Source organism: Colletotrichum navitas (genome assembly GCF_030913465.1).
Source record: "Colletotrichum navitas strain CBS 125086 chromosome Unknown LY79scaffold_63, whole genome shotgun sequence".
Lineage (NCBI taxonomy): Eukaryota > Fungi > Ascomycota > Sordariomycetes > Glomerellales > Glomerellaceae > Colletotrichum > Colletotrichum navitas.
This window is the reverse complement of record NW_026850609.1, coordinates 139,025-162,265: the sequence shown is the minus strand read 5'-3', so window position 1 is coordinate 162,265 and position 23,241 is coordinate 139,025. Positions and strand designations below refer to the sequence as shown.

The 23,241-nt window shown below is 54.7% G+C and overlaps 11 protein-coding genes across 11 annotated transcripts; 2 read left to right on the top strand and 9 right to left on the bottom strand.

Moving 5' to 3' along the window:
- Positions 1–3,733, bottom strand: LY79DRAFT_652008 (uncharacterized protein; the record flags this gene model as incomplete). Its single annotated transcript, XM_060562569.1, has 6 exons — positions 3,034–3,733; positions 2,719–2,944; positions 2,613–2,672; positions 2,273–2,560; positions 1,974–2,217; positions 1–1,923 (listed from the first exon to the last, which is right to left on the bottom strand). Coding segments are annotated over exons 1-6 (3,198 nt in total), but the record flags the coding sequence as incomplete, so codon positions are not given.
- A 143-nt stretch (positions 3,734–3,876) lies between these two features.
- Positions 3,877–4,364, bottom strand: LY79DRAFT_563646 (uncharacterized protein). Its single transcript, XM_060558582.1, has one exon. It carries the CDS (start codon positions 4,288–4,290, stop codon positions 3,979–3,981), a length of 312 nt encoding a protein of 103 aa, XP_060410812.1. The 5' UTR covers positions 4,291–4,364; the 3' UTR covers positions 3,877–3,978.
- Positions 4,365–4,464: 100 nt separating this feature from the next.
- Positions 4,465–5,666, top strand: LY79DRAFT_638275 (Mss4-like protein; the record flags this gene model as incomplete). Its single annotated transcript, XM_060562294.1, has 3 exons — positions 4,465–5,090; positions 5,196–5,433; positions 5,519–5,666. Exons 1-3 carry the CDS (start codon positions 4,859–4,861, stop codon positions 5,664–5,666), a joined length of 618 nt encoding a protein of 205 aa, XP_060410811.1. The 5' UTR covers positions 4,465–4,858.
- Positions 5,667–5,829: 163 nt separating this feature from the next.
- LY79DRAFT_522149 (ferric reductase like transmembrane component) lies at positions 5,830–8,405 on the bottom strand (the record flags this gene model as incomplete). The annotated part of the gene is made up of 7 exons (XM_060555426.1): positions 5,830–6,823; positions 6,877–6,998; positions 7,049–7,110; positions 7,164–7,393; positions 7,449–7,754; positions 7,808–7,848; positions 7,902–8,405. The coding sequence occupies 7 exons, from the start codon at positions 8,403–8,405 to the stop codon at positions 5,830–5,832; spliced, it is 2,259 nt and encodes a 752-aa protein (XP_060410810.1).
- Positions 8,406–10,163: 1,758 nt separating this feature from the next.
- Positions 10,164–11,698, bottom strand: LY79DRAFT_336721 (uncharacterized protein). Its single transcript, XM_060552543.1, has 3 exons — positions 11,533–11,698; positions 11,315–11,470; positions 10,164–11,236 (listed from the first exon to the last, which is right to left on the bottom strand). The coding sequence occupies exons 1-3, from the start codon at positions 11,619–11,621 to the stop codon at positions 10,336–10,338; spliced, it is 1,146 nt and encodes a 381-aa protein (XP_060410809.1). The 5' UTR covers positions 11,622–11,698; the 3' UTR covers positions 10,164–10,335.
- LY79DRAFT_563638 (PLAC8 family protein) lies at positions 11,675–12,866 on the bottom strand. Its single transcript, XM_060558581.1, has 2 exons — positions 12,563–12,866; positions 11,675–12,466 (listed from the first exon to the last, which is right to left on the bottom strand). Exons 1-2 carry the CDS (start codon positions 12,774–12,776, stop codon positions 12,144–12,146), a joined length of 537 nt encoding a protein of 178 aa, XP_060410808.1. The 5' UTR covers positions 12,777–12,866; the 3' UTR covers positions 11,675–12,143.
- Positions 12,867–14,218: 1,352 nt separating this feature from the next.
- On the bottom strand, positions 14,219–15,782 carry LY79DRAFT_563634 (acetyltransferase). Its single transcript, XM_060558580.1, has 3 exons — positions 15,471–15,782; positions 14,962–15,342; positions 14,219–14,867 (listed from the first exon to the last, which is right to left on the bottom strand). Exons 1-3 carry the CDS (start codon positions 15,569–15,571, stop codon positions 14,552–14,554), a joined length of 798 nt encoding a protein of 265 aa, XP_060410807.1. The 5' UTR covers positions 15,572–15,782; the 3' UTR covers positions 14,219–14,551.
- Positions 15,783–15,943: 161 nt separating this feature from the next.
- LY79DRAFT_638263 (complex 1 protein) lies at positions 15,944–16,542 on the top strand (the record flags this gene model as incomplete). Its single annotated transcript, XM_060562293.1, has 3 exons — positions 15,944–16,132; positions 16,239–16,379; positions 16,468–16,542. Exons 1-3 carry the CDS (start codon positions 16,037–16,039, stop codon positions 16,540–16,542), a joined length of 312 nt encoding a protein of 103 aa, XP_060410806.1. The 5' UTR covers positions 15,944–16,036.
- On the bottom strand, positions 16,543–17,694 carry LY79DRAFT_563630 (ribosomal protein L36). Its single transcript, XM_060558579.1, has 2 exons — positions 17,154–17,694; positions 16,543–16,970 (listed from the first exon to the last, which is right to left on the bottom strand). Exons 1-2 carry the CDS (start codon positions 17,406–17,408, stop codon positions 16,881–16,883), a joined length of 345 nt encoding a protein of 114 aa, XP_060410805.1. The 5' UTR covers positions 17,409–17,694; the 3' UTR covers positions 16,543–16,880.
- Positions 17,695–17,807: 113 nt separating this feature from the next.
- On the bottom strand, positions 17,808–20,268 carry LY79DRAFT_638258 (threonine ammonia-lyase). The gene is made up of 2 exons (XM_060562292.1): positions 19,659–20,268; positions 17,808–19,584 (listed from the first exon to the last, which is right to left on the bottom strand). Exons 1-2 carry the CDS (start codon positions 19,875–19,877, stop codon positions 18,058–18,060), a joined length of 1,746 nt encoding a protein of 581 aa, XP_060410804.1. The 5' UTR covers positions 19,878–20,268; the 3' UTR covers positions 17,808–18,057.
- Positions 20,269–20,481: 213 nt separating this feature from the next.
- LY79DRAFT_563627 (uncharacterized protein) lies at positions 20,482–21,407 on the bottom strand. Its single transcript, XM_060558578.1, has 2 exons — positions 20,787–21,407; positions 20,482–20,734 (listed from the first exon to the last, which is right to left on the bottom strand). Exons 1-2 carry the CDS (start codon positions 21,106–21,108, stop codon positions 20,577–20,579), a joined length of 480 nt encoding a protein of 159 aa, XP_060410803.1. The 5' UTR covers positions 21,109–21,407; the 3' UTR covers positions 20,482–20,576.
- Positions 21,408–23,241: the final 1,834 nt, after the last annotated feature.

The following is a 23,241-nucleotide window of genomic DNA, read 5'->3' as shown; positions in this document are numbered from 1 at the left end:
AGTTAATGTCAACCTTGCCTGTGTCAAGAAGAATCTTAACAACTCCCTCGTGCCTATTCATAACTGCTAAATATAGTGGCGTCTGGCCATAATTATCTCTTGAGTTAATGTCAACCTTGCCTGTATCAAGAAGTATCTTAACAACTCCCTTGTGCCCATGTCTAGCTGCCCAAGATAGCGGCGTCCAGCTATAATTATTTCTTGAGTTGACGTCAACCTTGCCTGTATCAAGAAGTATGATAATTATTGCTTTATTGCCACGCCGAGCTGCGAGAGACAGTGGCGTTTCGCCGGCACGATTCTTTGCATCAATTTTCGCCTCGGTATGCTCTATAATGAACTGCAAAAGCTTTTGTAGATCGTGTATGGATGCAATATGCACCAGACTAGCTCCTGGAGGTAGCCAAAACGGTGACCACCTGTCAAAAATCCTACTTGCCTTTACCAATTGGTCCACCAAGGAACTCGAAGGCCCACAAAAAGAGTCGAGAATGTCTTTTGTATATATTTCTGTTGTCTCGCCAAGCTTCACATGTGATTTCCAAGCTGTTGATGCGTAGACCAAAAAGGGGAAATTGAAGGTATCTTCTTCGCAGAAATCCCCGGTATGTGAAGAGACAGTCATTTTGAAGTAACTGATGCATTGAAAAAACAGACGGCAATTGATGGCAGGTACTACCGATCTGGCTGTTCCAATGGTATCATCGAGAGCCGACAACCCCCGTTCGATGAAGAAATCTCTGACTGACTGATGGATGAACTGAACAACGTAAGAACTTTCGGAAGGCGCTACTTCTGCAAGTCCACAGCTAAGGGATGTGACTCTCTGGTGCATGTCGTCTTTTGAAATGAATTCGTCAGATTGTTTGCAATCATCGAGCGTTTGGTTTGGGTTGTCTGGATCAATCGTCATTGCCCATGGCAACTCGTCCGTTGTCAATGGCCGGGTCGAGAAACAGACCCATTGCAGCAGTCGTAGGGTCCCAGGACGGTCCTCCAAGTCCAAATGTTGAAGCAAGTCGTAGTAAAGGTCGTCCAGTTTCTGCGGGACTCGCTCAACCTCACGCTTGATTTTACTTGGAGACTTGCCGTTACGCTTCATTTGTAAAACACGTTTGACAACGAGGTGAGCCCACATGAAGACTCCTTGCGCTCGCTGGCTCAAGAGGCTTTGGAGATCCGAGTCTTGCTCTGACGGAAGATGGGTTTGAACATACGTATCAATGTCCTTGCCATTTTCCTGATCGATGGGTATCGTTGATCCACCTTCAAGCTCAATGATAGGGTAATGGCGACAGGAAAAGCAGATGCTGAATTGCGAATCTTCTGATGCGAGGCCTGAGAGAGTCTGCTTGAGGAACTCGATAAGCTGGACAGCAGGTTCTTCTCCACACTCGTCAAGCGCATCTATGAAGACGAGAACTGCACGATGTTTCAGAATCTTCGAAAGCGATGACTGGAAGAAAGCCTGCAGCATTGGAACATGCCATTGCCATTTTTTTCCAGCTTCGCCTACGGTTTTCCGGTTGTGGTCGAAATGATCGATCAAGTCAGAGAGTGTACCCGGAACGTGTTTCAACAGCTGATGCAGGAGGGACTGAAAGAGGCCGAGCAACGACTTCTGCAATTCATGGCCACGTCCATGGAAGAAGAAAGAAAGAACCAGCGGCTGCGTCTCGTAAAGATATGGGACCTTCTCGAGGGCGTACTTCATTAAAGTCGACTTGCCAGCTCCAGGCTTGCCTTTGATCCATACCAAGCCCCGGTGTTGGCGAGTCCAGGCCGTGAGAGTCTCGTGACTCAGGAGCCATTGGCAGGTACCGGCGGCGGCAGCTTCAATGCCGTTCTGTCGACCGTCAATTTCCTCAAACGCCAGCGACTTCATACAATCTTCGACTGTTCTGGAGTTGAGATGCTCAAAGCCTGGCTAAAAAATCAGCCTTTGCATGACCACACGGCGGAGTCTGACGTACTGTGTTCGGCAAATCGCCTGGGCACGTCTAGGATCGCTCTTTCAACGCAATCTATGAGTCTTCTTCTTACTATAGGGTAGTCTCCCTGACCTCTAGAGCTGTATTTGACAATCCCAGAGTGGTCTGAGTTAAGAGCAATGTTGTCTTCGTCAGCTACTGCTACTATGCCTGTGGCAGTTGCAGACTTTTGTGTCACTAGCAAGGAAGCCGGACCCGTCTTTCGCCAATTGCCTTCGTCGTCACGCTGTAGTACAAATATCAACACACACGCCTTTCTGTTTTCTAACGTTGTGGCTTACCTGTACAGTTGGGCTGAGCATACGCTCAAAAAACGACATCACGCGATAGTGATCCTTGCATTTCTCAGCAAAGTCATCAGCAAGTCTCTTGAGGAAAGTCGAGGCTTCAGAGTCGTTATCGACAACCAGATCGTGCACCAGAGCCTCGTTCGGTTGGCCACAGACCATGGTCCTGAGCTGTTCATTGCGCAGGCCGAGATTTGGAACGCCGAAAAAGAGAAGGGCGTAGCATGTCTTGGCAAGGTCGGCGATTTGAACATCGCGTGAATTGCGAGCGCGGATAAGAGCCTGTAATACAGTTCAGCCTACCGCTTCATAGCAGGTCAGAGAAGCACCGCACCTCTTTGATAAGCAGGCCACCCAGGCTATGTCCAATGAAGATGAGCGGTCGGCGAGTTGTCTGCTTGGTATCAGCGCAAGTTCACGCTTCTCCTGAGCCCACTTACACTGTCTCTTGCGCGAAACTCAACGAGTCGCTCTACTAGGGTTCCGCCCAAGTCCTCGATGGATTGCTTGGAGCGGCTGCCTGGCAGCGTCGTGTCGTAGCCATAGATCAGCACTCGGATGTTGGGCACGTCCTTCGGCAAGAAGTCCCGCAGCCAGACGTCATCATTGTGAGGGGATTTCCAAGACCCAAGCGGGTGACTTCCAAGACCAGGCACGGCGACGATACTGCGAGCTACGGGTTAGCGACCGTAATGCGGTACGGCAGCAGAACAGAATCCATGGGACAAGGCTGATTGATGTAAGGGGGCGCTTACTCTACCGCTACGCCATTTGTGTCTTCGTATAAGGGCGTGATGCCGTCAAAGTCACAACTATAACTGTAGGGGAAATCCTTTCCGGCTTGGGCCAACCGCGAACATAAGTCCTTTCCCGAGAGAGTTGTGGTGGTCGTGACGGTTGCACACACGTGTTCTTTGTCACTGTGCCCAAGGGAACGACGGGTAAAGGCGGCGCCGTGCAGATCCGCGTCGCGCTCGGCAATGGACTGAATGTTGCGATCGAGGTCATCAACGTGTTCAACCGGAATGTCGTCGACCCGAAACGTCAGGCTTTTGGGGGGCTTTGGCGGCCTCATGACAGTCGCAGCGGGGGCGGGGGCGGGGGATATTGCCCAGCGGCTAGCTGCAACAACCGCCAGACAGACGAAAATGGGGATGACCAGCCCAAGCAGGTTGGCCCAAAGACCAGATTCTGACCAGATGTCGCGCGCCATGGCGATGAGAGTTGCCAGAGCGGCTTCTGGGAGTACGTGGTGAAGCAGCAGGATATAGTATGCGGAGTGTCATGAGAGAGGTTTTCTTCAAGGCCCCCCTGCCTCTTTCCATGATGATCCTGATGCCTCGGACCACGTGACAAGGCACCGGAGGCAGAGAGGCCTGGTTGCGGTATATGGGGTGCGTCAGGTCAGCTGCATATCCTGTTATCTCGGCTAGCGATACAACGTAGTCGCCAAGGATTCAACAGCCAATGATTGAAGTGAAGGTTGAAAGCTGAAGACAGTACTCCGTACTTATGCATCTTTTGTTACTGCCGGCGCTTCTGTCAGAGCAAGCAGCCAATCAAAGTCAACTGGGATAGCTGAGTAGCCACCCACAACTTCACAATTAGAGCTAGATTCAATACCGTACATGCGGTTCTAGGGAGATTATCGCAACTGTCCAATACCAGTGACTGCACAGATAGGTATATCCAAAGCAAGCTTATTGAATTGGTGGAACCGAACAACCACACCTTCTTGAGTCGCAGTACGTACGCCACGTGCTGAGTTGCCCTAAACGAGCTTCACACGTTGCATAGACAGGTCCAAAGCTAAGAATGACAGATCCGCATGGCGTCTGTGGGGTAAGCCCGATCCGGCCGATGATGCTCGTTGACAGCTCGGCCATCGGTGACCCCTGGAAGAGAGCGGTGCCGTATAATTCGACCCGCGGGCAACACTCAACCATGATGTCAATACATGCGCATATCCAAAGATGGGATGCCACAAGAGCCAATGCAAAGCAGCCGAGCATGCAGATACCGGTAGATGGACATATCTAGTTCGTCCCGTCGTGAATCGTCCGAACCAGCGCCATCTGAAGATATAACCCCGAGAGCACCTTGCGTGGCACCGTTACAGGTGCATCATCAGATCCCTTTCTGTGGCGTTTCTTTTCTTTCTTCCTCCCCCCCCCCCCCCCCCCCCCTTGTGGAATTTACACAGTAACCGCATCGTCCGTGCGGGTTCATTTCTTATTCTCCCGCAATAGAGGCATCATCAATTACCCTCCCGTGATGTCATTATCAGCGCGTCATTGGACCCTGCGGCTGCCCTCGCTCAGGTCGTCCGTATTGCGACGCCAGAAGCAGCAACAAAACCTCAGGGCCTCGCATCTCGTCCCGTTTCCAATTGAGTTTGTCAAACAAAAGACCATCCCAGCAGCGCCTTAACCGTCAAGATCCATCCCGGCATCCATCTCACCACGCTCCATCTACACGACAGATCCGCCTCCGCCTCCGTCTCCGTCTTCGTCTTCGTCTTCGTCTTCGTGCCGCCACCACCACCATCACCACCACTGCATCCACTCCTCCGCCGCCAGCATGACGAAGCAGGCGGAAACCAACTCGACCCAGAAGACGGAAAACAGCAGGGACGAGGACTGGAAGACCCAGGCCCCCTATGTGCCCCCCGGCGAGTCACACCCCCACGGCGACAGCTTCCAGAAGAAGATCCGCGGCGCCTGCCAGTGCGGCCAGGTCTCGTACTGGCTGCAGAAGGACAAGCCGCTCGCCTCCAAGTACTGCCACTGCAAGGACTGCCAGAAGATGCATGGTCAGTTCTTCCTTTTCTCTCTCCCTCTGTCTCTATCTCTTTCGATCCGCCTCGCTTGGCAGTAAGTAGTACAGCATCCGGCTGACACACACACACAACCCCCAGGCGCCCCATTCCAGTGGGCCGCCATCTTCCACAAGGAGGACCTCGCCTTCGACAAGGGCGTCGACGGCCTCGCCTTCTACTCCTCCGGCAAGAACCTCCAGGGCCACGACCTGCCCTGCAAGGTCAGCTGTGGCTTCTGCGGCAGCCGCATCATGGACGAGGGCCGCAACATGGTCCTCATCTTCCCCGGCCTGCTGCACTTTGACGGCGAGCGGAAGCGCGACAACTTTGAGGTCCAGTACGTGCTTCCTCCCCCCCCTGAACCCTCTCTACCAGGAAAGCCAGCCGTGGTGGGCAGTGACCGCTAACCCCCCTTGTTCCAGGATGCACATATTTTACGGCCAGAGGGTCGTCGACTTGCCCGACGGGAAGCCCAAGTGGAGCGGGCTGGACGAAAAGAGCGAGCCGATTGAGGAGCATGTCGTCGATGTCAAACACAAGAAGCAAAAGACGGGCAATGGTGACGAATAATCAAATCCAAAACACTTATGTATCTAGTATGAGCACATGATGTATATGTAAATAGGATGAAAAAAAGAACCACGGATATCCCGAAACGCCCGACGCCACGTCATGCCTGGTGTATGCCTTTCTATTCCCAAAATCATGTCCAAGCTGTCACGTATATGGCATATCACCAACTGAAGCTCTCTTGAAAGTACTCGACCCTCGACCACCCCCGGTCGAGCATCTCTACGACGGACCGCCTCGCATCGTCGGCCATGACGCCCGGCCCGCACGCCACCACCGCGAGGCTGGCTTTGCTCGATCCCGTCGCAGCCTCCTGCACCTCCTCGCGCACCTCCGGCCGGCCGTGGAGCAGGCGCACCTGCTCCGGCCAGCCGTCAGGTCGCGCGGCGCTGGCCGCAGGGCTGTGCTGCGTGAGGTAGACGTCGACCGACAGCTTCCCGCTGTCGAAAGCATCTTCAAAGTCCTGCTTCAGCACGTCCGCAGCGAAGGTCAGCTCGCGGACGGCCCAGACGATCTTGACCGACCGCGCCCTCGACCCATCCTTGGTGATTTCGGCGAGATGCGCGAGCGGCACCACAATGCCGCTGCCCCCGACGATGAAGAGTAGGTCGTCGAACTGGTCAAAGGGCTGCGTGTGGCCGTAGGGCCCTTCGATGAGCACACGGAGGCGCGCCGGGTGGGGCCACGCGGCCGTGGCTTTATCGCGGAGGCGGGCGGTGAAGCTGTCGTACGGGCGGATGAGGAACGTCATCGAGGGCTCGCCCCTCTTCGGATGAAGCGCGACCTCAGACACGGGCTCCTGATCCTGCTCGCCCGTGACGAGCAGGGGCGTCTCCTCGCAGGACGATTTGCGGCCCGCGTTCAGGTTGGTCGTCGTGCGGGCCATAGTGAACGGGTGGCTCTCCCAGAAGCACTTGTCACTGAGGACGTGAAGGTAGTAGTAGGTGCCCGGCTTCGGCTCGTAGAAACTGGTGGAGTAGGGGACGCTGAGTCGTATGATGTTGGAGTTTGAGTCGTAGCTCGCAAGGGCGAAGGTGTTCCAGAACCTAGGGTTGAAGGCCAGTGTCCTCGCCATGCGCAACACGCGGTCACCTATCCAGATGTAAAAGGGCACCCAGAATAGGAAGTCATACTCCCCGTTGAGGATGGAAACGTGGCTGTGGGTTGTTAGCGTGAGACGGCATGACATGTTAATTCATGAGCAACATACCCGAGCATGGTGATGAGAGTAAGGATAGACAGAAGGATGTGGAGGATCAGGAACAGCTCGTACTGTTTCCGTCGCATCCAGTACACCGACGCTCCGACAAGAGCGACCATGCCGAAAGTTGCCTATGATCTGTCAGCGAAGACCACACAGTGGATGGTATTGCGACACCCACCAGCCAGCCAGCCCACCAGAACATGCTCTTCCAATACGACATAAAATATGCCAAGCCACCGTCTACAAAGCTGTCAGAAAACTGTGGCGACGTGGAAAGTGCACGCGAAGCCTACCGTCAAAGACGAGGACGACGTAGCCGACGGAGTGGATGACGGCTTGCAGTGTCGCTACACGGGCGACCCAGCGGTGGAAGTTATTGTACGTGCCAAACTCCCAACCAGTCACCCACATGAGCAGGTTGTTCCGCATACCAAACAGCCAGATGATAGGGAAGTTGGCAAAGGAAATGATGCCGGTCCTATCGGCGACGTAACGCCACACCAGGTGATAGACCGTAGGCCAGCTAGGGAAACGTGAGTCGGCGTGCGCCACCGAATACGAGAGAGCGTGTCACTTACTACATGTGACCGCGGAATATCTTGTAGCCGTGGATGCAAAAGAAGGTATTCACGACAATAAAGGCCACGATGGTGAGACTCTGGACCCGAGGCGGGATCGTACACCAGCCGAGGTTCTGCGAACAGCGGTACCCAAAGGTGGCGGGAACGGTGATGTAGCGCTTGAGCCACAGGGCGGGGGCGTGGAAGATGCCGGGCGTGTTGCGCGGATTGTACTCTCGCTTTTGCAGGTCCCCGATGGCCGAAACGAGACGAGATCCCAGCCCGATAGCGATCACGATGAACCAAAAGACAATCACGTAGAAGCTGACACGGCGGGTTAGGAAAGGTGGTACAGCGGGGACAAGCCAGTGACGAACCCGTATCTGAAATGGTACCCGTAAGTGTACTTGACGGAATCCTGGATATGCGTCAGTCATATGTGACACGGATCTCAAGAGGTGTTAGTCGTACGAGAGTGTCAGCCCAGATCTGATAGAAGGCATCCGCAGGCAAGACGATCTCATTAAGCACGATCTTAGCGACGCTCTCTTCCTTGGTAAGCCGTCTCAGACCGGCAATCTCTTCGCTCGAGTAGTTGGCAATCATCTCGAACGGCGGCAGCGACGTATTCATGGACGTCTGGCAGGTGTGGTTGAGGTCACTCAGCCCGGCGACCCGGTACGTCAGGTCGCAGTGCAGGTCGGCGCATAGGTACATCGACGTGATGTACAGGCGACTCTCGCACAAGGTGATGAGCCTGGCCTTCTGCCAGTCGGTCCCGTTGTACGGGCGGGTATCGTTGAAGCGCGGGGCGCGGAGGGCGGACGAGCACGAGTCGAAGCAGACGTCGCCGGGTCCCAAGATCCCCGCGGCCGAGTGACCGAAAAGGCACATGGCAGCGAAGAGCATAGGTAGCAGAATCCGGTGCACCGCTAGACGCGGGGCCGAAGCCGACCACGACAACAGGACGCGCATTGTCACGGACAAGAGGAAGGGGTTCGCATCGATGAGTGGCGATAGGCGACCGACCGTGATGAGAACGCACACTGTCCCGGTGGTGAGTGCGTCGCAGAGTGACGGTGAGAGAGCGAAAGTTGCCGACCCCTAAACATAGCGGGAGGGAAAAAGTATGGCGGAAGTTCGGAAAGTTAAAAAGTGCGTGGATGGATTTGATCTTATCAGATCATCTGATTACGCACTTTGAACCCACTTTAGACTTTGACGTTACCTAAGCCGGCTAGATACATGTGTACGTACCCAGAATAGGTATGTATCTAGGCGTCTATCGCGATATCACGTAATCCAGTCACTCGCCGGCATCGGCTCGCCTGCAACATCGGACCCATTACTGAGTGGTATATCCATGGAATGCGAGGTCTGTTGAGGTGGGTTTCAATGCCGCTTGAAACTCGTCTTGCATATTTCCTGTGAGTCCAGCGAGTACAACTGAAATCCCGGTAGGGAGATCCTATGTCGCATTTCAAAGGCTGTGCAGAGGACTATCCGGTTCCTGGCCTTTGGCATCGCCCTGTATCATGTTGTCTATGGAGCCGCAAGCTACTTAGACTTCGTCAAAGAATGCACATAGATGGGTACAATCATCCTGACTGCCTCTGTCTGGGCTTGCATTTGAACTGTTCCCAACTGACGTTCCTTCAAGGATGCCCAATATAGCTTGTAGAGTGTCGAAGAGACATGATCCAGTAACTACATGTTCCCACCCGTTATTGTCTCTTCCGAGAACCAAGCCAACGCAATGCATTATATTTCTCACCCGTTACACATTCTCTTCTGAAGGCGACGGCTAATCACCCGTTGCGGTGGATAGTAATATGGTGAAGAGCGGAAATTGATAAGTGATAAGGAAAAGCCCCGTCTCATACAGCCCTGAGCAAAAGTTGGTATTTCATTATCGTTTGGAAACAGAAATAACTACACGTTAAATGACTACATGTTATCTAGTATTCTTGAATACTTTTACCTACACTTTTATTCTAGTGTCTAAAGTCATTTGAACTCTTGAGTATCAAAGCTTAGCCCCTAACCATCGTGAGGAATATTTTACTTCTTCATGGCAACATTGCTTACTGTTATGGCAGGTTGAGGTAAATGGTAAGCCTGTGACTGTTGTTGATGATGTTGCAATTGTGTCGTTTGGTTTCTGGAGCGTCGGAGGATATTTATACCTTTTTTCCCCCTTCCTCTTTCTAATCTTTCTTGCTTTCTGCTCCTCGCATCCAGCAGTCTCAATCTCCACTGCGCAAGTCATGCCCTTGTCTGGCGATGTGTCGCCTGAATCCTGTGCCTGGCCTGCGCCGCAGTCAAGACCGGGCTGGAGCTATGGACAAGGCCATCCTCCCCGAACAGAAGGATCCTGAACGTTATACGGTACTCCCAGACGGAGTGTAGCGCTTGCGCTTGTGGATCTAGAGTTATCAATCTCTCGAGAGGGGCGGGTGGAGTTGCCGTGGCCGGGGTAAAAGCGCGGCGGGCCGCTCCATCGTAGTACAGGTTGTGTATCGAACCCCACAATCCAGGGAATCCTGCCGTAGGCACCAGCATCGCTTTTGTCTTGGCCTCGCAGGCTCGCTCGCACTTGGGCTCCACCGTCAGAATCCGATCTGGAGTTTCATTCGCCTGCCTTGCGCGGCCTCTACATGTGATGATGCTACGGAAGCCTGTACTTGTACACTGGAGATCACCGGCCTGGGAGTCTTACTATGGAGACTGGTATATTATGCCAAGACAACCAGAGAGGCTGTAAGAGAATAGTCATCAAATTATATAGTAAGACTCTGTTGTACAATACTGCGATACCCACTCTCGTCTAGCGCCTTCTGACCGCCTCCTAAGCCAGATCGATGGCCGTGAACGGGCGGCGGGTGGAAGTGCCTGCCCCGCTCCCTTAGAGCCAACCGCCCTCGGTCACATTGATCTTCCTCTCTGGACTCCTGTCCGGTCTTCTAGGAGGTGGGCTCCTAGGAGGAGGGTTCTTAGTAGGCGGGCTCCTAGGAGGAGGGTTCTTAGGAGGCGGGCTCTTAGTAGGTGGGCTCCTAGGAGGAGGGTTCTTAGTAGGCGGGCTCCTAGGAGGAGGGTTCTTAGTAGGCGGGCTCTTAGGAGGAGGGTTCTTAGTCGGCGGACTCTGAGGAGGAGGGTTCTTAGGAGGCGGGCTCCTAGGAGGCAGGCTCTTAGTGGGTGGGCTCCTAGGGGGTGGGCTCTTAGTAGGTGGGCTCCTAGGAGACGGGCTCTTAGCCTCCCCAGCCCCCTCCGATGGTCGTCCGTCGTACGACGGCGGGGCGGACTCTCTCCCGCCCGAACAAAACGGGCCCATTATTATGCCATCCGGCCCAGTCACTGGGCTGATTGGTTCCGGCTTAGCGGCGTCTCGCTTCTTCTTCTTCTCCTTTCTGGACCGAATCCATATGAACAAGGCGATACCCAGTATCATGCCCACCAATGCCAACGCTCCGATGGTGGTCCCCACAATGACACCAATAGAGACACCTACGCCGCCTTCTGGTGTCCGGGACGTAGGACCCGTTGCGGTGGGATTAGTTTCCGCGGCAGCAGAGGCGCCGGTTGCGGTTGAGTTGGTGCCATTCGAGGCAGCAGTCGCAGCGGCATCCATGTTTGTTCCAGGAAGGTCAGTCGGGCTCGAAGGGTCCGTCCCGGGGCTAGGTGTCGCAATCGTCGAGTCCGGCATCAGAATCCCCACCCCGGAAACGGTGCTGCATGTGAAGAGAGTGAACGTGCGGGTGTCTTCCATCGAGAACCAGGTCCAGCACGCCGTGTCGAACCCCGTCCCACTGTTTTTGTTTTGCAGCCCGTTAGTATGCGATGGGGCTCGAACTCCCGGAAGCCCTGCAATGCCGTCACAAACTCACCAGCACAACTCGTCAGGCTCGCACGACCTCGCCAACGTGGAGGTCTCGTAGCACGTTGTGGGGATCGTCGAGAGACATCCTTTGTAGGACCCGGAGGTGCTGCATGTCATGAGGGGATCCGAACACCGCAGCGGGAGAGCCCCGTCTGCAGGAGAACTTGGGGAACAGTCAGCCCTAGCTGTTGGAGTAGGAAGGGGAGGGGGGGGGGGGACTTGTGCCTGAGTGATGTTACTGGAAACGGCTTGAAGCCACAGGTATCAGCTCCCCCGGGTGGCGGGACGGTGCGGGAAAACGATGCTGTCGCCATCGTGCCGGGGCATCATCAAAGCGGAAAAAAAGGGCTAAACATTACGAAAAGGAGGGAGAATACGGGGCCACATTGAAGTCGTTTCATTCTTGTGGAGAATGTAGCACCGAAATGGTGAGTCACCAACGGCAACGCACATCATGAGGGTTCTTCCAGTGGATATGCCGTGACTGAGACAAACATTGGGCCGTGGCTGAGACAGATACTAGGCCATAATGCGAAGAGTCACCAGAAGAACACAGTGTTTCGACCAAGCTCGGCGCCGCAAGCGAGGAATACCAAAGCTATTTGCCTATTTCACTGCCTATGTTTGTCGACTGCCGTCTGCTTACCGAGTCGGCGGTCCTCAGCGTCCATTCCCACGGGTATACCATATCCATCCATTGACCGTCCATATCCATATTCATAACAAAAAAAAAACAAAGGAAGAAGAAGAAGAAGAGAGAAAAAAAGGTCGAAGACCCATTGTTGCCTCCCAGGCCAGTCAACCCAACCCTTCTCTCCCGCGGCGCGCCGCCACGCTCAGTTGTGCGGAGCGGGCATGGTCATGCCCTCCTTCTGCGGCTGGTAGCCCTGGCTGATGGGCCCCGTCGACATGCGCGCCTGAACCTCCTTGTCCTGCTGGATGATGGCGCAGCAGGCGCACCAGTAGGCGACGCAGCAGTCCGAGGCGCCGGAGCCCTTGATGCCGAAGCGCTCGCGGATCTCGGTGCGCTTCATCATGGCGTAGATCCAGCCGCAGCCGGTGAGACAGCTGATGCCGAACATGAGGAGGCAGTCGGTGTTGATGGCCTCGTACGTCTGCATCGTCGGGTCGCGCAGGCGCTCAGAGGTCTTGCCGACGACTGGAGGGGGGGGAGAAAGGGGTCCCAAGTGTTAGTTAAAACCAGGTTTGACTGACCCGGAAAGGGGGAGGACAGGCAGAGAGGTAGGGGACGTACGTAGGCAGGGGAGACACGTCCCCACGATGCAGGTGTCGCACGGCCCGCAGTTCATGAGGCCGGACTGCCATTCTTGGGTCTGGATGTTGCCTCCTTGGACATACTCCTGTTGCGGCTGCTGGTGCTGGTGCTGCCCCGGCTGCTTCTGCTCCGGCTGCGGCTGCGGCTGTGGCTGCGGCTGCGGTTGCATGGGTGCTTGCTGCTGGTAATCCATCGTGACGAGGTGGCGAGGGGAACAATACGTTCAACGGGTGAGTCGTCTGGTGACTGGGACGACTGTTCTAGATGCAGGAAGGGGGGGGGGGGGGGGTTCCAGAAGCTCTCGAGAAGGATACGCAAGCGGAGACGGAGACGAAGGAAGACGTTGGACAACCAGGGGAAGCTCGGGAGGGACACGACGTTCTGATATACGAAGTATGCAAAGGGGGTTAAAGACGGTACGGGGTGACATGGGCAGGCAGCTGAAAGATCTGGGGAGACAAGACGAATGCATTTCGGGTGCTTGAGGCTTGTTAGCTACTGGATGAGGCATGATGCGTGTGTGAGAGAGTCACACACTGAGCCAGCCGATGGATTCCTCCTGAGCTGAGGGAACAAGCTCCAGTAGTTCACGAGCCTAGTGTCGACCCCGGTACTAGCGCTAGGCTGTTAGGACGCGCCACTAGGCGTTTTTATTTTCTATTTTTTTAATCCAAGTTGTTCTTTTCTTCCCCTTGCTCGATGGAAAGAACAGCGTTGAAGCAAGAAACCCCTTCCCTCGTCGTCGATGACTGGATAAATCCCCGCCTCGTCTCACCCGATCCCCGTCGCGTGTAACCTCAACGCCCCAGGCTGACTGACATTGACGGCGCAGACACAGGCGTAGAGCGACGACCTATTGGATCATGGACGGGGGGGGCTCATCTCACCCCCGTGGCTTTGGTGGACGACAACATGACTGGTGTTGTCCCTCCCTGTGTACGCTACACCCGTCGCAGGCGCGCTAGACCTGACGACGGCGTCCTAGGGCTGATCAACTGAGCTTGGGCTGAAGGAAGCCACGAAACAGATTTGGACGTCTCGTCCCCGGCGTGTTGCTCTCATGCAAGGGGTAGTGCGATGGTGATCACCGCTGGCACGCATTGGAGATGAGGCGGGGAGGACGGCGGCGTCATACTACGTAGGCATCGGTACCTATGTGCGGAACGGTTCTGTCTCGAGTGAAGCCCCCCCAAAGACATTGACGTTGGAAGGCATATTCGTACACAGACAGACATGTATCTGTAGACCTCTACGGATACCTGCTGGCTCTTCCGTATTCAGCCCCTCGCCCAGCCTGGCTAGCTTTGCCGGCCTTCGTTGCAGATCCGCTAGACGGCCGCCGCGCGACGATCTGACGCCCGGCCCCCCCCAGGCAGACACGAAACTTGGCATGACCCTGGGATCGAGATGAAGATGTGCGTTGTGGCACGACGTTGAGAGTGAACGAGCGGTCCGGTGCCTCGAGTTCAGCCAACGAACGAGGGTCTCACTGCAGTGAGAAAAGTGGCGGGAATGTCCCTGCAGCGTCCCTTTTAGGTTTTGTCGTCCGTCCGTCCACCCGTCGTCTCATCTCACCCTCACCGACGCCAAGCCTCTCTCCGCAGCTTAGCGATATGGAAAACAAGCCCGACGGAGAGAGTTGTGGGCCTGACTGCATGAGCCCAAAATAGTAAGTAGCATGCACCTCAGCCTCACTATTTTTTATGTTTTGGCTTTGTTCGGCCAAACTCCCTCTAGCTCATCCAGTCGGACGAACCACCATCGAGAGCAGGTTTTCGAACGCTCCCTCATGGGGACGGCGGGAAATAGTCGGGCATGACTGCAGCGATGTCGAATCTCATGCCTCTAGAGTCATCACCGACCCACGAGATCCTTTGCTTCGTTGTGCAGAGGGATACAAAAAATGATAACGCTCTCGATGCCCGTCTGTCTGCAGGGTATATGATCATAAACTCCCATCATGCCACATCACACTTTCCCATCCCCCGTCTCCTCGCCGTCCCCAGCGTGCGCCGCCGCCGCCGCCGGAGCCTGCCCGTCCGTCCTCGCAGGCCCGCCGCGCACCACCCTCCTGCTCATGATGAGATAGTCCGGTACGAATACGGTGCCGGACCGCAGCGTCCGCTCGGGCGGCGATATGGCGTCCCTCTCGAACCCGAGCCGCTCGTAGAAGGCGCGCGCGCCGGCGTTGGCGACGAAGCACGTCAGCATCACCTTTTCGACGCCGGGGATGCTCTTCGCCACCCGGACGAGGTGGTCCATGAGCCCGCGCCCCATGCCGGTTCTGGGCCCGCGGGGGTTTTTGCCCGTCAGTTTCTTGACAATGACCAATTGCCGAGTAATTGGCTTATAAGGGAGGGGCAATTCCGGGAACTCACCCTCTCAGCTCTTCCACGAGGTGGATCTCGTAGCAGTAGACCACGGCCTCGCCCTCCTCGAAGGTCGGCATTAGGCTCGTGAAGCCGCATATCCTGCCTCCTTCTTCCCCGGTCGCCTTCTCGCCATGGCCACCACCGTCCGCCGCCGCCGCCGCCGGGGCTTCCTTGACGAGGATGTAGCGCAGCTCGGGGCTCCTCATCTCCTTCAGCTTGGCCAGCGGCCTCCACCCGTCCCTGGAGGCCCGGTAGTCGGCCCCGCTGGTGCGCTCGATGAGATCGAAGCAGGCCTGCAGCTCGTGCTGGGCGAGCGCCGGCGCCGACTTGAGCGAGAGGGCGTAGGGCTTGCCGCTCGCGGGGTGCGTCCATGATGTCCAGTCCGGGCTGTATCGTTGGTGAGTTTTTTTTGTTTTTTTTTTTAGTAGTTTTGTTTTTTTAAATAGATGAGCAACTCTGGGCTTCCACTTCCACGTCCAGTAAGAATGGGGGAGAAGAAAGTAGAACAAACGAACCTTGGGCGCAGGTGGTCCTTGATGAACTGGTCGTCTGGCTTGCGGTTCGCCGCCTCGATGGGGTTCGTAGGCGCCCTGCGGCGTTTGCGAGGCGGTGCCATTTTTTCCCGAGTTGAAAACGGAACCGGAGCAGTATCGATCAAAGTGAAATCCAAGTTCGAACCAAACGAACCGATCTATGCCATGTCATGTCATGTAACATGGATGGAGAGATTCAAGTCAAGGAAACTGTTTGCATCTCGCGCCTGTAAATCACGACCGTGTAACTCCAGCGGGGGGAACGCGTCCACTAAAACTGGCCTCTGCGACCGCTAAAAGCGAAAGCAATGCACTGCGTATGCAGTATGCACTGCACGCAACGGTCCCCTTACCCGGCCGAAGCGGGGCGGGTCCGCCCGGAGCCGAGGTTTCCCCGTCCTGACCTCATCCAGTCTCCAAAAAGTCACTTGAAGCTTCTCTCTTCATCGAGCTTCCATTGATTGAGCTTTCGCAACAGACACAGATGTAGTAGATGTAGTCGACTTCACCACCTCCCCCTCCCCCCCTTTCCCTATAATCCCGGCCTGATGCCCTTCAAAACCCCCCTGTGGTCCCTCGTCCGCAGCTACTCCAATGGCCCGGCCAAGTCGCGCCTCGGCAAGAAGGCCTTGAGTCTGGACCATGTAAGAGAAAACAGGTGCCCTTCCTGAATAATCAGCGTGAATGAAAAAAACAAAAAAACACGGAACTTCGTATACTGACAATTGCCCCTCCCTAACCCAATCACAGTTCCTCCAGAGATCCCGCGCCATCTCGCTCTACCGCGAAATCATCCGCGGCACCCGGCGCATCGCCGACCCCAACACCCGCGCCGAGTCGCGCCGCTTCGCCCGCGAGGAGTTTGAGCGCCACCGGGACGTAACCGATCTCGTGAGCTCCCCCCTTTCCCCTTTTCCCCTTTCCTGCGCACCCCCACCCTCGCTTTTCCGCCTCGCGTTTCCTGACAGTCGACTCGCAGGGACACATCCGCTACCTCATCTCGACCGGCAAGACGGAGTGGCAGGGCATGGAGCGCTACGTCGACGGCATGTGACGTGACGGAAATGTAGAGTTGCTTGTGTAGATGTATGTACTTGTATAATACAGGGGCATGAACCTTTTGCTGCCCTGTTCGATGCCGCAAAAGATGCATGCCCGGTGACCAGCGGGAGTTCTTTTCTTCTGCTCTCTGGACCACGAGATCTATCGCCACCCGCCTTGGACCTGGGTCTATCCCACAGGATGGGACGCTGTCTGTGTTGCCCGAACCCCTCGCACCCTAACCCTGCCTTCTCTCGCGCTTCCTCTCGGTGGTTGTACAGACTCCTCTCATACACAGGCCACGCCGGTTCCGCCTCCTCGACCCTCCGAGCCGGGAGGCTGGTCAACCTCTCAAGACTGACGTTGCTTGTGTCTGGGGTTCGCCTTGCAAATGACGTACAGGTACCCGTTGTGCCTCTTGCCCGCCTTGCGTCGGACGACCTGTGCATTTGTACGTTAGCAAGAAGGGTTCAGCATCCCACTCAGGACCTCATCTCCCTGTTCCAGAGTCTCTCCCCCTTTCTCAGCATCGCATATCCAAGTCCAATCCGACCCCATCATCCGTCTAAAACTTGCACCTTACCCCCCCATCGAACCAGCGCTTGCAGAAAGAAAACGGCTCACCTTGCAGTGCTCGCACCTCTTCTTGACGGAGCTGTGCACCTTCATCCCCCTCGTCTGCTGCACCACCGCGCTGCCCACGGCCGCGGCCTTCTGCCCGAACGCCGCGAGCACCGACTCGCTCCTCTGCGCCGGCTTCTTGGTCAGGACCGCCGTCGACAGGGCGCGCGAGGCCGTCGCCGGAGCCCCGAGGCGGGGGATCGTTGCGCGCGCGGTCGTGAGGGTCAATGACCGGAAAGAGGCGGCGAGGGAGGCCATTTTGTTGTTCTTTTTTTTCTTTTCTTTTTTACTCTTCTTTTACTTCTACTCGTTACCGAAGGTCGAGACTCGGGCGGTCGGATTGTTTCGGAAACGGAGTGGGGTGGGGTTCGGAAGCTCAATTCGTCGAGGACGTCTGAGGGATTGTGCGTTTCGTCTCGACGGCTGCTGGTCCGGAGCTGGCGGGGTGGGAGAGTGTGTCGGAAGACGTGGAGGAGCTTCGCGATGTCGACGGCGCTGGTGTCGAAGGGGTCCCCGGTGGGAACATTTTCGGCCTTCTTGGCGCCGTCACGTGGTGCTGACGTCCGTGCGCTTATCAGAGCAAACGTTGCTTATCGCGATTCTGCGGTATCGGACGACAGTGACGCGAACTTTAGGACAGCGGATTCATTGCAGCACCGTGAAATGTAGTCGCATCTGGACGCAAAGAGTCTTTTCCCAGAGACGTCCGGTTGAACGCAGTAGTATTTTATCTATGGGAGAGGCAGTTTTGCGTTCTTGAAAGCCTCTTCTCTATATTCTCTGAACCATCATACTTTTTGTTCTCCCAAAATGAATCATCTGAAAATTTCCATAGTCAAAACTCCCGACGCCAAACTGTAATTATTCTCGCGCGCGCGCGCGCGCCAGTCCCTCGATGACATGTTAATCAACTGCGGAGGAAGGTCTTGAACACGGCGGATTCGGTGCAGTCCTCCCACGGGTAGCCAATGGCGGTAAGGAACTGCTCCAGCTCCTGGACCTCGTCGTCGGGGCACAGGATGCCCGCCAGGATCTTGCCCGTGTCGCCGCCATAGTTACGGTAGTTAAACAGGCTGATGTTGAACTTGGGGCGGAGGGTCATGAGGAACTTCTCCAGCGCGCCGGGGCGCTCGGGGAAGTTGAACATGTACAGGCGCTCGTTGGGCACGTTGGAACGACCGCCGACGAGGTACCGGATGTGGCTCTTGGCGAGCTCGTCGGCCGAGAGATCCGTCACCGACATGTCGTGCGACCGGATGCGCTCCAGCAGCATGTGCAGCTCCTGCGTCCTCTGGGATGCCGGGGCCGTCAAGGAGATACCGATGAGGACGTTGGCGGCCTCGTTGGTGGCATAGCGGTAGGAGAACTCGGTGACCGAGTGGGGCATGATGCTGGTGATAAGGTTGGCGAATGCGCCGGGCCTCTCGGGGATGCTGACCGACAGCAGCGCCTCCTTGCCCTCGCCGAGTGTGGCGCGCTCGGCAACGAAACGCAGACGGTCAAAGTTCATGTTGGCGCCCGAGGTGACGGCAATCATGGTTCTCCGGCGGTCGCTCGGGTTCTGAGTGACGTACTTCTTGAGGCCGGCAATGGACAGCGCGCCGGCGGGCTCGAGACCGGCGCGGGTGTCGTCATACATGTCCTTCATGGCTGCGCAGACCTCGTCCGTGGTGACCTGGATGACCTCGTCGACGACGTCTTTGCAGAGGCGGAACGTCTCCTCGCCCACCGTCTTGACGGCGGCGCCGTCGGCGAAGAGGCCGACGGTGTCCAAAACCACGCGCTCTCCCTTGGCCAAAGACTGCACCATGGCATTGGCGTCGTAGGTCTCGACACCGATGATCTTGACGTGGGGCGCCATGCGCTTGACGTAGACGCCGATGCCGGAGATGAGACCACCGCCGCCGACGCAGCAGAAGATAGCGTCCAGCTTGGCCATGTTGATCTGGCCGAACAGCTCCATGCCGATGGTTCCCTGGCCCGCAATGACATACGGGTCGTCAAAGGGGGGGATGTTGATCAGCCCGTCCTGCACCTCCCTCCGGGCGCACTCCTCCTTGGCCGCGTCGAAGTCGGCGCCGTGCAGTACAACGTGACCACCCAAGCGCGCAACGTTGAGATGCTTGATGCTGGGGGTGGCCTCGGGCATGATGATGGTGGCAGGGATCTTTAGCTTGCGCGCCGAGTAAGCGACGCCCTGGGCGTGGTTGCCCGCAGAGCAGCAGACGACGCCCTTCCAGCTCTTGGCGGGGTCAAGGTGAGCCATCTTGTTGTAAGCGCCGCGCAGCTTGAAGCTGAAGACGGGCTGCTGGTCCTCGCGCTTCAGCAGCACATTGCACTCGAGTCTATTGCTGAGGTTCACGGCGGGCTGGAGCGGCGTGATCTTGCAGGCCTCGTAGACGCGCGAGGTTGCGGCGGCGATGAGTCGGAGGTACTAGACATGGCCGGATGTCAGCATTTCTCATGTGTGCCACAGAGCTACTGGGCTCCAACGGACGGGCTTCTCACGTCAGGGTGGCCATCGGGCAGGAGAAAATCATCAGGCACGACGCCCTTGATGCGATTGCGCCTCTCCTCCGGGGGCGTGGACGGATTGGCGCTGTACTCGGTCAAAGACATGCCTTGGGGCTGCGGTGTCTTTGGGCGCGGTGGGTGATCGCCATTGACGCCATCGAGGGTGCCATTGGTCATGACGGCGACGGCGGAAGGTTCTGCGTTTTCTAACATGACGGCTGTGTGGTTTTTTTACTTCCCTTTTTTTTACTTTTTTATGTTTACGCGGGAAGATGAGGGAGAGTGAAAGTTAGAGAAGTCGAGTCACGTTGCCTGACAGAGAGCAGCAGCAAAGTCCCACATCTAAAAAAGAGTTAAAGAGTCACGACCGGGACGGGGACGGGGGACCAACACACCACCAGGCCGAACCATCTTCGCAGTAAGGTGGAATTTTGTTTATAGTGGGGGTCGGCATCGGAGCTGAAGTCGGCCTGCGGGGTAAACTTGGATGGTTGGTTTTCTTGTACTTTAGTGGTGAGCTTGGCAGCAATGGCACGCTATGGATTGGTTGCAGCACCCATGCTCCCGCAGCGTGCCCAGCTTTCCATGTCACCGTGATAGGGGTTTCGGGGCGACATCGCATCGCAGAGCTCCAAGACTAGGTGCCCTGTGGCAGAGTTTCTACTTACGTTCGCTGCTTTCACGCGTCTCTTCACGTCACTGCTATTCTCCTTAACTAACAGCTCCTACAGCCTATTTGCCCTGTCAGATTCGGAACAGCTGCCAGGAGGGAGGGCTGTGTCACTTTAAGAAACACCTTATATTAATCTACTAAAGAAGTCTTGCTATTAATCAGGCTTTATAAAACACCCGGATTGCACGTGCTATATGTTGCTGAGAATACTAACACAAATGTAATTACCATGATTGATGCTAAGTGCAGTCCCGAATACACATTTCAATAAGACCGTAAGTAAGGCATGGGCAGCAAACCACAGCAGCAATCCCACCACATGTGCAAGCGATTGCAGAGCTAACTAAACAATCTATACAGCTAATTATGCCTCGTTCTTGAATAGGACCGTTTCTCTCTGTAATATAGTAGTTAGTATCTTGTTATAATTAGGAATATTTATTACTTACGCAGTGACTTCTGGCGGTTTTTACTCATCATCTGCTTTTTCTTTAATTTTAACAAAGTCTTCTTTGGTGGGCACATGCTGCAGCTAAAATCTTCCGATTCATCCCAGACAGGATACTTTACGGTTGGGTCGTAATGTGCAGCGCAATCATTGATATCCTGTCTTGACATTTGGCGCAAAGTGTGCCCGTGGCATTGGCCATTCTGTAGCGGTGTGCTGGGAGTAACAGCGGCACAACTATTTGCCTGCGTGCCGGGCTTCGTGCCGGCGGCAGTAACAGCGCCGGTCAAAAGGGCAACAACAGTAATGAATGTAATGCGCATTATGGTTGTATGGGCTTATCGTACTTTTCCGTCAGAGTATTAGAGTCGCAGGTCTTGTAACACAGATAACTGTATGTGTAAGTAGGTAAGTTGAAGAATGACGGGGTATCAAAGTAGTCCTAATTGTGTGTATCGAAGAAGACTTAAGAGAAGCCATGATAGGCTGCCTGGTTAAAAGGCAGACTATATACGTAGCCAGACCGCGAGTCAATCTGCGGTTAGTCCAGTAGATTGATCCACTGTATCTACCTTGGTCGGGGTAGCCAGCTGTCCGATCGGACATGACCGTAATAATAGAGACTATGCAAACGTTTGTGAGTAACCTTTAACTAGCTAGGAAATAACTAGATTTCTACTCTCCACGGTAAACATGGCAGTAAATATAGTAGTAAATTAAAGCGCTAGAGTGCACGCATTACTAGAAGTGTGCCACCAGGCTAAAAGGGGCAGTACCGCTAGGTAAATGTAAGTTGTACAGTGACGTGCAAGAAGTCTGGGCTCACCCCTTTATTTCCCTCCAGCCCACACATCTACGAAAATAAACTTATAAATTCATTTAAAGATCATTACTTTTATTACGAATAGAACCACAAAATTGACAACGTATATGGCAAGGGTATAGTAAATCAAAAGCTGATTGTTTGCCTATCAGTATCGTGTATACCATCCTTGGGCTCGCCGTACAGCTCGTAAGCGCCACGGTATTGACTCTACAAGACGATTGATAGTATAAATGCCGGGTGGGCCCAGAATTTCTTTCTGTGTGATTGTATTTCCAAGATAGGTTTCTCTACCTAAAAAGGAAAATCAAGAGTACATGCATTCTGCCCCCCAGCGGCTAGAGGGAGCAACAGAGTTATAATCACTATATTATTAATCAGATAAGGGTTATTGTATCCACGTAGATACTTTATCCAACATTCTCAACTGGTACCAGGTTGATGCTGGTGGCATGGGGGCCTAAAACCCGGCGGTGCGCCGTGAGTGCGTCCATGAAGGCGTTGCTGCCCGCGTAGTTGGCCTGTCCATTTTAGCTGATCAGACCCGAGGTGGAGGAGAGCATCGTAATAAGCGGACAGGCTATTTTGTTTCTGACGCAACAGTATGCAGATTCCAAGTGCCTTAGACCTTGCATGAGAGGGCAGCTGTGTAATCGGCATGGGTCATGGACTCGAACGTTCTGTCCTACGGCGTTCCAAAACAAACGTATGTGAGCTTCTCGGCGACTACTGGGAGACAGAACGTCCGGGCTTGTTTACAGAGAGTGTGTGATGCCTGAAAAAGAAGACAGGGTAGGGTTGGGGGGGGGGGGGGGGGGAGGCATTGGGTTGTAGAAAGAGAAGCTTACCCTGAAGACGGCTGCGCCCTGGATGATGCCGCCTACAAGAATCAATGCGGAGTACAGTGGAGACTCATAGGTCTGAGATCACTTTACAGTGCACTACGTTGAATTCACTAACCAATAGCATCTAAAAGTATTAATAACTATAAGATTTAGGTATATAATAGCTAGTTTTTTTAATTTAACTAAAACTTAAGTATTTATAAAACTAAATATATTTTAACGTTAGCTTTATTATTCTTATAGAAAAAGAATTATAAGTCTAGTTTTAGAGACTAAGTTATCTTTAAGAAATACAGTGTAAATAACACTATTTTCCTCCTATAACCTACTATAACTTAAAACTTGCCAGCCGTAGCTCTAGCTTAGACAGTCATCGAATCCATCACCTATTTAACCGTGTCAGTTCTACTTTAGGTGTATACTGTGTATAGATCTCAGACTCGTGAGTCCCCACTGTATCTTGTCAGAGCAGCGCCTGATGTCCTCGGCTAAGCTCACATCGCCTTGAAATAAGTTGACAGAGCAGCCCAAGGCCTCGATGTCTCGGACAACAATCTGGGTACACTCGATCCTGCCAGCCGCTGCGAGACATTACGGAGAGGTGCTTGGCTCCTTGCCGGGCCAGGTGGATGGCCAGGCTACCGCAGACATCCTTCAAGCCTCCGATAATGAGGTATGTGTGATCCAAGTCTAGGAGGGAGCTTACTTGACGCCTGGCGGGGTCATGCCTAGCAAAAATGGGACAGAATGACAGGCAAAAGACACATCAGCGAGAGTCAAGGGGAGTC